Source organism: Cutaneotrichosporon cavernicola, assembly GCF_030864355.1.
Source record: "Cutaneotrichosporon cavernicola HIS019 DNA, chromosome: 1".
In the NCBI taxonomy this organism is placed as follows: domain Eukaryota; kingdom Fungi; phylum Basidiomycota; class Tremellomycetes; order Trichosporonales; family Trichosporonaceae; genus Cutaneotrichosporon; species Cutaneotrichosporon cavernicola.
Genome location: NC_083393.1, coordinates 637031 through 649974, shown reverse-complemented (window position 1 = coordinate 649974; position 12944 = coordinate 637031). Strand labels below are relative to the sequence as shown.

The window sequence follows — 12944 nt, the reverse complement described above, 5'->3', positions numbered from 1 at the left end:
CTTATCTCTCTCTCCACTCTTGGGACTCAAGCCTTAGCCGCCTTGAGCAGCTCGCGGAACACGTCCCCCCGGCCCCTCACCGACTGGGGATACTTGTCGCCATAAGTCATCGCCTTCCCCACAGCCCACTGGAAGCCGGCCGGTACCATGGCCCACCACTCAAAGGGGTATCCACGCACATCGATATCGAGGGTGAGGTCGTCTGCCGCCTTGGACAGGCCCTCGCGCTTCCACCCTCCGTGACGGGGATCATTAAGCATGGAAGCGACGATATCCGCGTCCTCAGCGACACAGGCAGCCATGAAGATGACCCAGCTCTTGACCGCGCCAGCCGTGTACCCGTGGTGCATGCAGGCGAGTGCGAGACGAAGCAGTCCCGGACAGTCCCATTTCTGCAGGAAGCGCACCAGTCCGGTGGCGGTGGCAACGTTGAGTTTTAGAAGGGTGGGGGAAGTGAGGCCAGCATCGAGGATGAGCTCGCTGAAGGGGTTGAGGATTGAGGAGGTTTCGATGCGGGGGTCGGAGAAGCGGAGTTGACGCTGACCTGCGCGGTTGAGGGACGAGGATGAGAGGAAGGCAGTGCTGGGATTAGGGCCATGAGAGGGGAGATGGCGAGGTTGAGGTTGAGGGATGACAGGAAGTAAGGGAAGATGGGGAACTGATGACTCACCTCGCCGTCGCTAGCTGGTGTGTTGGGATGCGGAAGGGGATTCGGTCGGCAGAGAAGAGCAGCAAGGTCTCCTCGTTGCCTGGAAGTGACCCAGCGACTTTGGACAGCGTGGGCGGCGGGTGCGAGATGGTGTAAAGAGGTGGGTAGGTCGTCGAAATTGGCATGGTGATGATAAGATGGTCAAGTGAACAAATGGAGAAGAAGGTAAGAGTGTTTGTTTGGACAAAGGGATGGACACAAGAAGCGTGTGCGCCCCAGGTATCTCTCTGGGGTTGGGACGCGATTGCTTTTCTTCCATTTTGTAATTTTGTGTCTGTGCGGACCTCGCCCCTCGCCCCTCCCCATTCCATCCCTGCCTCTCTTCTCCCCGTTTATTCAGACACAATGTACATAGACATTACTCCTCCCGCATCTTCTTCTCGCCGCCCACGCGGTCCTCGGCTCCACGCTTGCGATTCTGCGCCTGGGCCCTCGCGTCACGAAGCGCCTCGCGGAAGTTACGCACGACCAGGTCATCAAGCTCGTGCGGAAGGAAGCGGGTAGTCGTTGTAGCCGCCCAAGCCGAGGCGAGGGCATACACGTAATCGCGTGGCATGGCTTCGTACCGTACAAAGTCCCAGTTCTTGGGGTCGGTGACCACCGCATGGCCAGGCAAGCCCGGCTTGCACACGTCCTCGCCAGGCCCGGCGATAGACACCGTAACCCGTGCCCAGCGATGCAGAGCCATCTCGATGATCATGTCGTCATGGACAGCCCCGCCGACAGATAGGGCCATGGCCAGCGTCATGCCGGGCAACTTGTCGCGGAGGATCATGGCCGCGATCTTGATCTTGTTCGAACCCCAGCCGTCCAGGAAGGCAAAGAGGTCTCGGAGCGTCTCGGCAATAGTGTACTCGTCGCCGTCGATAGGCAAGTCTGAGCGCAGAAGGAGAGCCAGGAAGGCACGGAACATGGCTGCGTTCTCGTGGGGATGTCGCAGAACTAGGAAGCGCTCGCCCGAAGGCGTGTGCGCACGCGCAGCGTACAGCTCGCGGCTGGCGTGGGCGAGGTCCGGCCCGTCGAGGCGGAAGAGGACATCGTCGGATGTGATGATGATAAAGTCGCCGACGGTGTACTCGTCGTCGAACGAGATGTTTGGGGGAAGGTCGGCGAGGGGCGCAACACTGGAGCCGGAGAGAACGCGGTCAGTTGTGAGGCGCGGGCGCGGGCTGAGGATGCGGTTTAGCTCCTCATTGGAGACGTGTGGGCGGTTGTTGGGCTCTTCGTGGGGATGCGGGCCGGGGTGTTGATCATGCTGATACTGCTGGTGCTGGGCGTGCTGGTGCTGGTGCTGGTGCTGGTGCTGGTGCTGGTGCTGGTGCTGCTGGTACTGCTGGTGCTGCTCGAAGTGGTCGGGGCGCTCAGCATGTTCGGGCTGCCCAGGGTGCTCGGGATAGTCAGCGTACCCGGCCTGGTTCTGACGATGCTGCTGGACGCCGCCATACCGCACCCGAGGCTCATAGCTAGAGTTGGCGTGGCCATGCTGCCCAGCCTGGGGCCCGTGGTAGTCATGTCCGAACTGGGAACGGGTACCCGGAGCGGGCCCCCCAGAACCGGTTCCAAAGAGCCTGTTGTTAGGCTGGTACTTGTTCGCCGCTGGAATCACCTCCGGGTCGGGTACCTCAGTCTCCACGTCGATGTCCTCGCTCTGCTGGACACGGCCAGGTGTGGTAGCCATGCGCTGGAGCTTTGCAACTTTCGCGGCTGCCTGCCGCTCAATCTGCTTGAGTTCGCGGGGGCTCCACATCGCGTCCTCCGAGGCCACAGTGCGGGGTGGAGGTGTGCGGGGTGGAGGTGTGCGGGGTGGAGGTGTGCGGGGTGGAGGTGTGCGGGGTGGGAGTGGAAGAGCCTCGGTATCGACGTGGGCAGGCTTCTTCCCTTTGCCCTTGCCTTTGGGGACGGCACTCTTTGGCGCGGCTTTGGTCTTGGGGAGAGCACTTTTAGGAACGGCACTGGGACCGGCAGTCTGAGGGACAGCAGTTTTGAGCGGCCGACCACGGCGGCGCTTGGGTGGTTCGGGGTCCATAACTTCGGACTGTCCGGCCGTCTCTGTGATCTCTGTGATCGGCCTCTCTCTGATCGTGTCAAACACCGGTGTGCGCGGTGTACGACTCGAAATGATTTGCTGGAGGTATGATGGTAGCACCATCACTGGCGTGGCCTCCTGCGCTTCTGTGGCCTGTTGTTCCGGCTGAGGGGGCGGGGGGACGACGACCGAGAGGCCCTTGCCGAGGCCGCTGCGCATCTTCGGGGCGGGAGTGAGAAGTGGCGAGGGGTCAAGTTCGTTAGCCTCTGGCTCTGGCTCGGCAACCTTGTCGAGCTCCTCATCAACCGATGGCGCACGCGGCGTCGCTACCGCCGTGCTCCCCACCGCCCACCAACCCCTTCCACCAGGGACGGGGGCTGATGAGCTCCGCGGCGCGTCGGTGGTCATTGATGGCCCTGGGTTGGGCAGATTATTGAGACGTCTATGAGTGGAGAGGGGAATCTCCTTGGATGTGTCGGGGTCCGAGGAGTCTTCGATGACGATTGGGTCGGCCTGGCTCCCGAGAGACTTGGATGGTGTCATGGTCATGGTCGGCGTCGAGTCGATGGACGTGAGCGGTGATAAGATGGTGGCTTTGGGGATGGCGAGGTCCGCCGAGCCAACGCCCATGTCGTCATTGGGCTTGTGACCGCCATCACGGACTTCTTGTTCACTAGAAGGGTGGATATCTGATAGGTGCGGACTGTAAGGTGGACTGGAGCTGGCATGGACAGTGGGGTCAGTCGGCGCGTCAACGTCCATCCCATTCCTCTCATCGTGGGCTACTTCCGCCAGCATAGAGAGCGGGCTCGGCTCGGCGGGGCTGTCATCCTGCCCAGCACGCTGATGCGAGGTCGACGGCAAGGCGATCGTGAGTGCGCGCGGATCACCCTCGCTCACTGGCCCGTCTTCGTGCTGTGGGATCGCTAGCCTCGTCTTGCGGGGGAGGGGGGGTGAGTCGGCGCTTGCGTCGCCGTAGTCGAGGACGGCAGGCCAAGGCGAGTTGCGGCCAGAATGGTCGGGATGGTTGGTCGGGCTGAGTTGCTCTAGGGGCTGGGGGAGGTTGGTCGGGTTGGGTTGCTCTGGGGGCTGGGGAAGGTTGGTGTGGTTACCGAACATGATGGTGGGGAGGACAATGGACCGCGCTGCCGGCCTTTATGCAGCTCCAGCTAGAGTGATGGCGAGAGCTTTGTGTTTATCCTGTGCTGGTAATGGGAGCTTGCTTCGATGGCGTCCCATCTAAACGCACGCTCCGACCGGTATGGCTTGCACGCTGCCGCGCCTCGTGCGATGGAGAGAGTTTGAGTGATGGTCATTGTTGCGAGTCATGGTGGGGGTGACACCTTGCCTCGCCCCACGTCGTGGGAAACACTGATGGCGAACAAGTGCAACCCCCATTCGATCATTTTTGCGTGTTTGCAGTTTGTATTCCACTTTGGTCGTGTCTACTACACCACAGTCCCAGTGTGTTTCAATCAACGAGGACGTCAGAGGATCAGCGCCACGTTTAGCACACCCGAGATGCGATCTTGGAGCTGCTGTTGACATGATATGTAGCGAGGCTGCCTCGAGTCTGGTCATCAGCCGCATAGACAGTGGTTGAGCGTTGCAACGTCAAGTAGCGTACTCGAGAAAGACGGGATGGCATGTTAATGTGCATGAGGGAGCGAGTATGATGTCGCGTCGCGTATATAGGACAATCGCGTCCCGCGCCATCCCGTGACCCCTGCAAAGTCAAGGCACCCAACATGAACAAGGCACAGGCGCGTCCCTCCTTAATTCCTTAACCCTTTATCCCCACTTTTTGGAGATCCAGACCAATCATTTTGGCGGGCCTGGGTCCAAGCCGAAAGGCTAATGATCAGGTGGAAATCATAACAGATGAATGAAAGAATGAGAGCAGGTGAGCAGGTGAGCAGCTGAGCATTTAAATTTGAGTATGCATCGGCATCAAAGTTGTCATACCAAGAGTCCCAGTGGCTCACTGGCCCAGTGGCCCATTGGAGTGGGCTGGTAGTATAACAGTGGAGGAAGGCTAGCATGTGATGTGGATGATGGATGTACCGCGTGGTACCGAAAACTTCGGGACCCAACAGTCGGGTTTCTAAATTGATTCCGCTTCTGGGCGTTTACCCTGGTGTCTGGAACGGGCATGAGAAGCCTCCTTTAGGTTAAAAAGGGTTTAGGCCCAAGGAATTCTAGTTGTACGTAAGCAGTGTTGAGCTGTGCTATTGCAGTGTGGGTACCTACTACCCCTAGATAACCCTAGAGTTACCCCTTTTCCCTCATACGCCCTTCCGGTCGGTTCGGCCAGACTCCTTTTCCAAGCCCTGATATGCCTTACTCTTTGCCCGACCTCTGGTCTGGTACCTTTACGCCTTGCAGCTTTAGGCTTCCTTTGTATGCCACAGCACCCACAGTCCCAAACATATACCCAAAAGGTCGACGACCCAAGGGTACGACGTACACACACTATGCAGGCAGTAGGATAGTCTAACCAATACAACAGCAATACAGAGCCCAGAGCCACAAAGTGACCACACGACATCACTCTCTCAGTCTGTCACTAACACTCCTTGCTCTAGTTGACTACTCTACTCTACTCTACTTTGCCACTTCAACTCGTCCGACAACAATCACACATCGCATCCTTCTACTACCTGTCACGCGACGCCAACGGACCCAAACCTCCCACACCTCGCAGACCTCGCAGGCCCTTCCCTCACCCATCAAGGACTAACCGGGCCGCCCGGACCTCTGGACTCTTCCCACCCTCACCAACTTCCTTGACGCTCAGACCTCCGTCTTCCCTCATCGCCTTGTCCCACCGCCCACGGATCTCGTGACGCCGTAGCCCCCCATCAAGGATTGTTGTTAATCCCCACTTCATCCTCCTACCCACTTGTCTTAACCACTCCCACACGGTCCACATCATGGCAGGTATGTGCCATTACCTTACCACTCGCCGGGGCACGGGAGCAACGCCTCGCGTCCCGTGCTCCATCTACCTCCTCGCACACCTCTTGCTTTCAATGTTCATCCAGTGCTGACATTGTCCTCTTGCTCATCTGTTACCCAACGCGTCTACTTGTGCTCGCCACACTCTCCACACTCTCCACCTTACTCTTCGTATCATGGACCAAACGGGCCCTTCCGACATTGCCGGATCGCATAAAGCCATCTACACGGTGTATGTGTTGACATCACGAGCTCCATCCCCGCCAATGTTACTGACGCCTCCTCCAGCTTCACATCGCCACATCATGCGCCGATGCCTAATCACCTCCCAACGCTGATCGTTACCCCTCATGGTATGTTTACGCGCAAATCTGCGCTGGTGAGGACGAGACACTGACGACTCAGGACAGCCTAATCACGTACTCTACACCTATCTGTGAGTAGTTGTGCCGCCGTACGGCCAAGCTGACATCAGGCATACAGAGGAAGTGCGTATCGTACCTTGTTGGGAAGGGGCACTGACATGCAGAACCGCGTCAACTACCTCCTTACCCCGTCGCCGCAGGGTGACCTGTGCGTCGCCAAGCTCTTTCCGCCGCCGCGTGCGGGCGCGACCTCCAACTCGTCGCTGCCAACCATGTCGAGCCAACGCAACAATGTTGTCCACTGTGAAGCGTCGCGCGACCTCAGGTGGACTATCGAAAACACTGGCCGGATGAACCCAACATACAAGATTGTCAACCAGGATGACACGCCGTTGTACCAGATCTCCAAGCCCAACCCTCACGCCGAGCACTGGACCATGTTCTACTTCAAGTACGCTGGTCACCAGATCCCGCCTCGGCGTGTCGAGTTTGGCAAGATCCAGAAGAACCCGCAAGACCGTGGTGGCGGTACCCGCATTACTATCACGGGTAAGACGGACGATGAGAAGCAGGTCTGGCAGACCCTTGGTGTCGGAAACGAGGACTGCGTCGAATGGGTTGTCGCGTGCGCCTGCCTCAACCTCCTTGAGTGAGTTATTAGTGTCGTATGCTAACTGACGCGCAGCGATCAGATCCTCCAAGCTGCCGAGAGAAAGCAGACCGGTGCGGGGCCCGCGTCGACTGCGCCTAGCCCCGCCATGCGCCCCAGTCCAGAGGCGCGTGGCCCTGGACCAGCGGCGACGAGAGGATTCCCGCCGGCGGCCGCACCTCCCCAGAACGGTCGCATGGGCGCCGGCATTGCGTCCACTGGGGCCGGCATCGCATCGACGGCGCCGCCCGCCGGCTACCGCGGTCCGCCTCCACAAATGCAAGGACGGCCACCTATGGGCCAGCCCCCCATGGGCCACCACCCCATGGGCCACCACCCTATGGGCCACCCCGGCCAACCGCAACAGCCTCCGCCCCAGGGCTACAACCCTCACATGCGCGGGCCTCCTCCCGGGCAGCGCGGCATGCCTCCAATGCAGCGCCCGCCGCCCCAGGCCGCCGGCAGGAGACTGTAATGGAGAGTCTGAGGTGCGAGTTGGTGGAGGCAGTGCGCAGGCAGTGCGCTCTGGCTGCCGGCTCCAGGGTGCGCCGTCGGCCACCGTGTACAAGTGTACTGGCATTTTGAGCTGTGGACAGTTTCTTTCGGGCATATACCCTACATTGATCCTCGGTGACGTATGCAGAGCGTAACGAGCAAAGATGCATGCTGTCTGAGATGAACAAGAAACCCAAGATTATGCCAAGATGTTGTTGTCGCGTCGTCCCGTTGATGGTCGAGTGGAATGTGTGAGACCGCGGGTGCCTGCGTCAGTGCCTCAGCCGCGCTCGTCAGATGGCCGCGCGGTAATGAGCGAGTGAGGTACTGGTTACAGGTTACTGGTGGAAGTGGGTGGGGGTGGCGGGCAGCTGCGGCCAGGAGGCTGCCAGTCTTAAGGTTGTCGTGTAGTTGGATCGTCGTCACGTCGCGTCATGTTAGACATGGTCGCGATTCGCTCCGCGCGACGGCCACGCTTCGCCGGTCTTCTGTGGGAGGCCTCCCGTCGGCCTACTCAACCCTCCCCCTCTCCAACCGCACGCCTTCACCCATCCCCTCGCGGCTCGCGACTCGCGCTCACTCGTCCCGCGAGTTCATGACGACGGCGTTAAAGTCCTGCCCCACGCCCCACTCGTCGCACAGGCGCCTGACCTCGCTCATATCCCCGCGGTGGTTGTACGTCCCGTAATGCGGCACTAGCGACGTAACATCCGTCATAGTCTTGAACTTGCGATCCGACTCGGCGAGTGGAAGACGCAGGCGTTCCGTGACCTGGTGTCAGAATCCTTTTGGGATTAGTATCTCAACTGACCTTTTTCTGGAAACTCGGAATATCTCCCCAACTAACACTCTTAATATCGGCCATATAGCGATCCACAGCCCGCCCACCCCCTTCAACACAGAGCAACGCAGGCTTACCAGCCAACACGAACCCATTCAACCGGTATCCCTCGGCGTAGGTAACGAGATCCTTCCTCTTCTCACGGGTGCTGAGACTCGGGAACCAGAACCACACCCTCTCCAATGGTCCATCGTCCACTTTCTCCTCCTCCTCTTCCACTGGTTCTTCTTGGATGAGATCGGGCGCCGCCATCCGAATAGCCTCGATCGCAGCCATCACCGCTTCCGTCGCATCTCCTTCGGGGTTGGGGAGGGAGTCGACGAGAGTCTGGTACGCTGCGCGGGTTAAGAAGTCGGGCTGGCGCACTCCTAGTCGGACAGAGCCGGATTGGGGGATCGAGATAGAGAGTTCTATGCGCGGCGCGTCGTCATCGTCGGTTATGGGGACACGGACGATAAGGTCGAGAGGATAAATTGGAGACGGGGAGCCGGCGAGAGCAGAGGACGCCGAGTCGGAGAGCTCGAGCTCGCCGTCCATTGGATACATGGCGGTTAGGAGCTCGAGGGTGGAGAGGGCGTCGCTCATGGTCAGAGTTGGGAGGGAGGTGCTGGGGAGCAGGACGAGAGGCTGGGGAGCAGGGCGAGAGGCTGGGCTAGATGAGGAGATAAAGATGAACCACGATTCGATTTCTCGGGCGGTTACCAGGCGGGTTTGCGGAATCGCGGATGGCGCCGAGAATGTGGGGCCTCGATTGTGCCTGACGCTGCAGGCCTCAGTCCGCAAACCGGCCTTAGGCACGACATCACGTGACACACGGTTCACAAGCCATCTCATGGTATCATAGGATCCGGAACCGCCTCGTATTTGTATATCATCCCAATCCTTGCGGTGGTTTACAGACGCTCGATGACACTCAACTAGAGGTACTCCCACATCTCCCATCTAATCATTCAAGACGACATGCGCGTCTTCTGGCCCAAGAACATCGAGCGACGAACAGGTACGGCCGTGGGGTGGCGCATTCCTCGCCCGGCCGGTGCCCAGGCTTCACTAGTGGACGTGCTGGTCGTAGTAGACGTCGTCGGAGATGTACGTCCCTTACCCTTCCTTCTATGTTGACAATAGGACTCGCCTCTACCAATTGAGGGCCTCGCCCGCGTCCTCCCCCATTCCGAGCCCGCCAGTTCGGACGGCTTCACGATCTGGGCCGACACCATGCCAATAGGCTACTCGGATCCCGCCGAAACGGTGCTCTTCACCCCCGGCCCCGAGTTTGTTATTCCCTCCGCGGAAGGAAAGTTGGCCGAGTACGGCGCGGCTGTTCTATCGACCGACATTCGAGGGCTTTTGATGCGCGTGAGTCTCCCCAGCTGAACTGTGGGATGTCGCTGATGGCAGCTCAACGCCGTCGCATCGGCGCAGGACGAGCTTCGCGGTGTCGCGCCGTCGTCGATGATCGGCCGCTTCGCGCTCCTCGTCCCATGGATTCAGGTCGCGGCACTGCTCGTGAACAAGCATATCTTTACGCGAATGGGGTTGGCGGTTGTTGGTGGGACCATGGCGAGCACTATGTTCCTACTCGACATTGTCTTGCGTCCTCCTCGACAGTCGGCCTTCCGCCTGGTCATGGAGGGAATAGCGCACTTTCCGTTACAGGCGCACAGCGCCTTGAGTGGGTCTCTTCCCTTCCTTTTGATTCTTTCCCTAGGTCTTGCCGCTTCGCTGACAATAGTCCACCAGCTCGCGCGCCGCGCCGGCACGGTCACCACCCTAATCGATGCTCCATTAGCGCTCAAGGTGCAGGTGGTGCATTTCGCGCCCGCTGCAGCCATCAACGTACGTTTCGTCAAAGCGTTCCTCAAACACCAACCACTGACTCGGCCCGCTCACCCCAGCATGACATGATCCTCGGCGCCCTAGCCAGCGTCTTGCTACTCGCCTACCCACTCCACCCTATGCTGCCCAACATCGCGGACACTCTCTCATCTCCCGTCATTGCGGCACTGCTGTGGCTCGACGACTGGCCATTCGGCCTCAAGCTCAACACGGGACTGAGCGCGTTCCTATGTGGCTCGATCGCACGCGTCCTGGAGATCTGGCGCGGTGAGTTTCCAACATACACTGTGAAGCTGATAGTAGACACCGCCACACCCATCCTCAACTACGCCCTTCCTCACGTCTCCATCGCGCTCGCTGTCGTTTCACCTCTCGGCCTGTCGTTCGGGTTTGCGCTCCTTTCCGACCTCGTTGCGCTGCTTACCCTTCATCTCCGTCTCATTTATTTCGCGACGGCCGCGCTCTCACGGGTGTCCATGACTGCGCTGTTGGGCCTCTGGGACCTGTTCCGAGGTTGGTATTCTCACTTCAGCTAGAGCCATTTTACCTCACAGCTGACACCAGGCCGCCGCTGGAACGTCCTGCGTCATCGTACTGACTCACACGCGTTCGAGGTGGACACGCTCTTCCTCGGCACGCTCCTCTTCACCGTCACGGCGTTCTTGGCGCCCACTGTAGTGGCATACGGTCTTCTGTTTGCTTTAGTACGAGTTCTCTTCAGCTCAGCTGACAGCAGATCAACCTCGCGGTCTTCCTCGTTCAACGCGGCTTGGCTCTGGCGATCGCCGGGATCAACTGTTCCGTTGCCTTCCAGATCGCCTACTCCGTCCCTCCCTTCCCTGGTATATGCGGTGAGTCTATTTTAGTGCTGTCGCGCTGACGGCAGACGGGATTGTGTTCGACGTCGTTGTTCCAAGCACGAGCAGTCGGGCCCCGGACGCTGCCTACCCGGTGCAACATGCGCTTGAGCTCAAGGTGAGATCCTGTCGTTGACTGGCATCTAACCGCAGAGCACTCCCATGAGCTTGGGTACGCTGCTGCACCGTTGGTGGCGCGATACCAGGCTCGCGGCGCGTTGAAGCAGTGCGCGTTGAAGCAGATGCGCGTTGAGCAGATGTGCGTTGAAGCAGATCTCGCATCTACTACTGTACACCTACACCTGTATGTACACCTGTATTGGCTGCCTGTGTGTGCGAGGTGGGGCCGGGGAAGCTGTGCGCGCTTCGCGGAGGGTGAGAGACCGTACGAGCGGAGTGGATGTCTGGCGTATCTGGAGTCAGCGTCCTTGCTCCTGCTCTGCTCCTGCTCCTTGCCACGCACTCACCACATCGCACACACCGCGGCCGCCACCCAAACAAGGGCAAGCAGGCCGATCCGCGCCCGCGCCGCGTTGCTCTTCTGTCCCGTTGTCGCTGGGGCAGTACACCCGCCATGCGCGTTCGTCAAAGTATTGTTGGCGGCGGCCATGCCGTCCGAGCACGCCACGAACATGCGTGTCTCGACCGTCTCGCACAGTGGGGGACTCCACATACCCCCGACGACCGCGCAGCACGTCGTCGCAACGAACCCCACGGGCGACGAGCAGTTCTGGAGTGTGCGCATGTAAGTGGGGTGTAGGTGTAAGTGGGGGTGTAGGTGTGAGTGGGGGTGTAGGTGTGAGTGGCGGTGGCGGTGTGAGTGGCGGTGTGGGCGTAGGTGCAAGGTCATTGCCTGCTATTTATACAGAAACAGCATCCCCGGATTGTGTTCGGCTGCGAGGTCCGTCCACCCCCCTCCCACCAGCCACCCAGCCACCCAGCCACTATCCCACACACCACTCCTTCCACCATCTCACTCCCAGCCTCTCATACACCATCCCACTCCCAGCCTCCCATACAGTTTCCCACCCTCCCTCCCACCTCCCACCTCCCACCCTCCCACACACCATCCCAGCCTCCCTCCCACCTCCCACCCTTCCACACACCATCCCATCCTCCCTCCCACCTCCCACCTCCCACGCGTGTCCTTCAGCTGCGTCAGAGGATGAGTCAGAGGATGGCTGGGATGGGATGGGATGGATGGGATGGATGGGATGGATGGGATGGATGAGATGGAGTGCGCCGTTCAGTCCCAACAGCGTTTCGACCTTACACGCTTCCGCTTCCTCAGACGGAGACTGGCCAGAGCTCTATACCCCGCGGAGAGACGTGTGCGGTCACTGTCGCCCAAACTTGGACTTGAACTTGACGCGCTTTGCAGAGCTCGACACGAGCTCCGCACCAGGAGACAGCGTTCCGGAGCCCGACACGAGACAGCTTTCCAGGCTCGACACGAGCTCCGCACCAGGGGAACGTGCAGGCCTGCCCCCTCGCCCCAGGCCCGTGCTCCAAGCTGCACCAACCTGCACCAACCTCCGAGGCACCAGTGGTTGATGGTTCCTCAGTCAAGTGGTTAGAGCCAGAGTCAGCAGGGACGTTTCGTGCCAGATGGCAGCCCAAGTCCCAGCCAACTTGTTGAGCCGGACGGCCAGAGTCCTAGCTCGCAGGACAGACTGGCCAGAGTCCTAACCCACCGCCAACAGGTCCGCAGATGGGCACAAGGCTCGTGCGTCACGACGAGCCTCCCGCCGCCTAGCTCGCAGCGCCAAGGGCGACGGGCTGGCTTTACGCTGTCGCGCGGACCAAGCCCATCACGAGAGCGTACATGACACCGACGGCTCCTACACCTCTCTTCCCCCCCCCCCCCCCCCCCCCCCCTCCCCCTCCCCCCCCCACTCGCGATCACCATCGTGGAACTGCTGCGACCAGCGTCCTCGACGGATCTCCATCTCGGAGGGGCACAGTGCCCCTCCCCCAGATCGCTCCGATTCCCAATCATGAATGTGTGCGCCCGCAGACTCACCTCGCGCACATGTTGAATGACAAGTGTTGTGTGGACGGACGTGGACGAGTTGTGCACTTGCATGGAAGACGTGTGCTCAACTCGGAACAGGTCAGGTTGCAACTGGACAATCGATCGCGGGGCACCATAGATTGTCGTTTCGAAATTTCCTATCAGATCACAAATCACGCCGCTAACTCGAGTTC

General features: G+C 59.9%; 5 protein-coding genes across 5 annotated transcripts; 2 read left to right on the top strand and 3 right to left on the bottom strand.

Moving 5' to 3' along the window:
* Positions 1-26: 26 nt before the first annotated feature.
* CcaverHIS019_0102400 (uncharacterized protein) lies at positions 27-834 on the bottom strand (the record flags this gene model as incomplete). The annotated part of the gene is made up of 2 exons (XM_060598123.1): positions 27-582; positions 671-834. The coding sequence occupies 2 exons, from the start codon at positions 832-834 to the stop codon at positions 27-29; spliced, it is 720 nt and encodes a 239-aa protein (XP_060452788.1).
* A 233-nt stretch (positions 835-1067) lies between these two features.
* CcaverHIS019_0102390 (uncharacterized protein) lies at positions 1068-3854 on the bottom strand (the record flags this gene model as incomplete). Its single annotated transcript, XM_060598111.1, has 1 exon — positions 1068-3854. The coding sequence occupies one exon, from the start codon at positions 3852-3854 to the stop codon at positions 1068-1070; it is 2787 nt and encodes a 928-aa protein (XP_060452787.1).
* Positions 3855-5668: 1814 nt separating this feature from the next.
* On the top strand, positions 5669-7182 carry CcaverHIS019_0102380 (uncharacterized protein; the record flags this gene model as incomplete). The annotated part of the gene is made up of 7 exons (XM_060598100.1): positions 5669-5675; positions 5913-5925; positions 5982-6046; positions 6099-6129; positions 6169-6181; positions 6223-6707; positions 6744-7182. The coding sequence occupies 7 exons, from the start codon at positions 5669-5671 to the stop codon at positions 7180-7182; spliced, it is 1053 nt and encodes a 350-aa protein (XP_060452786.1).
* A 596-nt stretch (positions 7183-7778) lies between these two features.
* On the bottom strand, positions 7779-8628 carry CcaverHIS019_0102370 (uncharacterized protein; the record flags this gene model as incomplete). Its single annotated transcript, XM_060598089.1, has 2 exons — positions 7779-7973; positions 8014-8628. The coding sequence occupies 2 exons, from the start codon at positions 8626-8628 to the stop codon at positions 7779-7781; spliced, it is 810 nt and encodes a 269-aa protein (XP_060452785.1).
* A 375-nt stretch (positions 8629-9003) lies between these two features.
* Positions 9004-11485, top strand: gpi1 (uncharacterized protein; the record flags this gene model as incomplete). The annotated part of the gene is made up of 11 exons (XM_060598078.1): positions 9004-9132; positions 9169-9399; positions 9442-9715; positions 9776-9879; positions 9939-10146; positions 10183-10392; positions 10444-10583; positions 10616-10730; positions 10766-10854; positions 10892-10995; positions 11248-11485. The coding sequence occupies 11 exons, from the start codon at positions 9004-9006 to the stop codon at positions 11483-11485; spliced, it is 1842 nt and encodes a 613-aa protein (XP_060452784.1).
* Positions 11486-12944: the final 1459 nt, after the last annotated feature.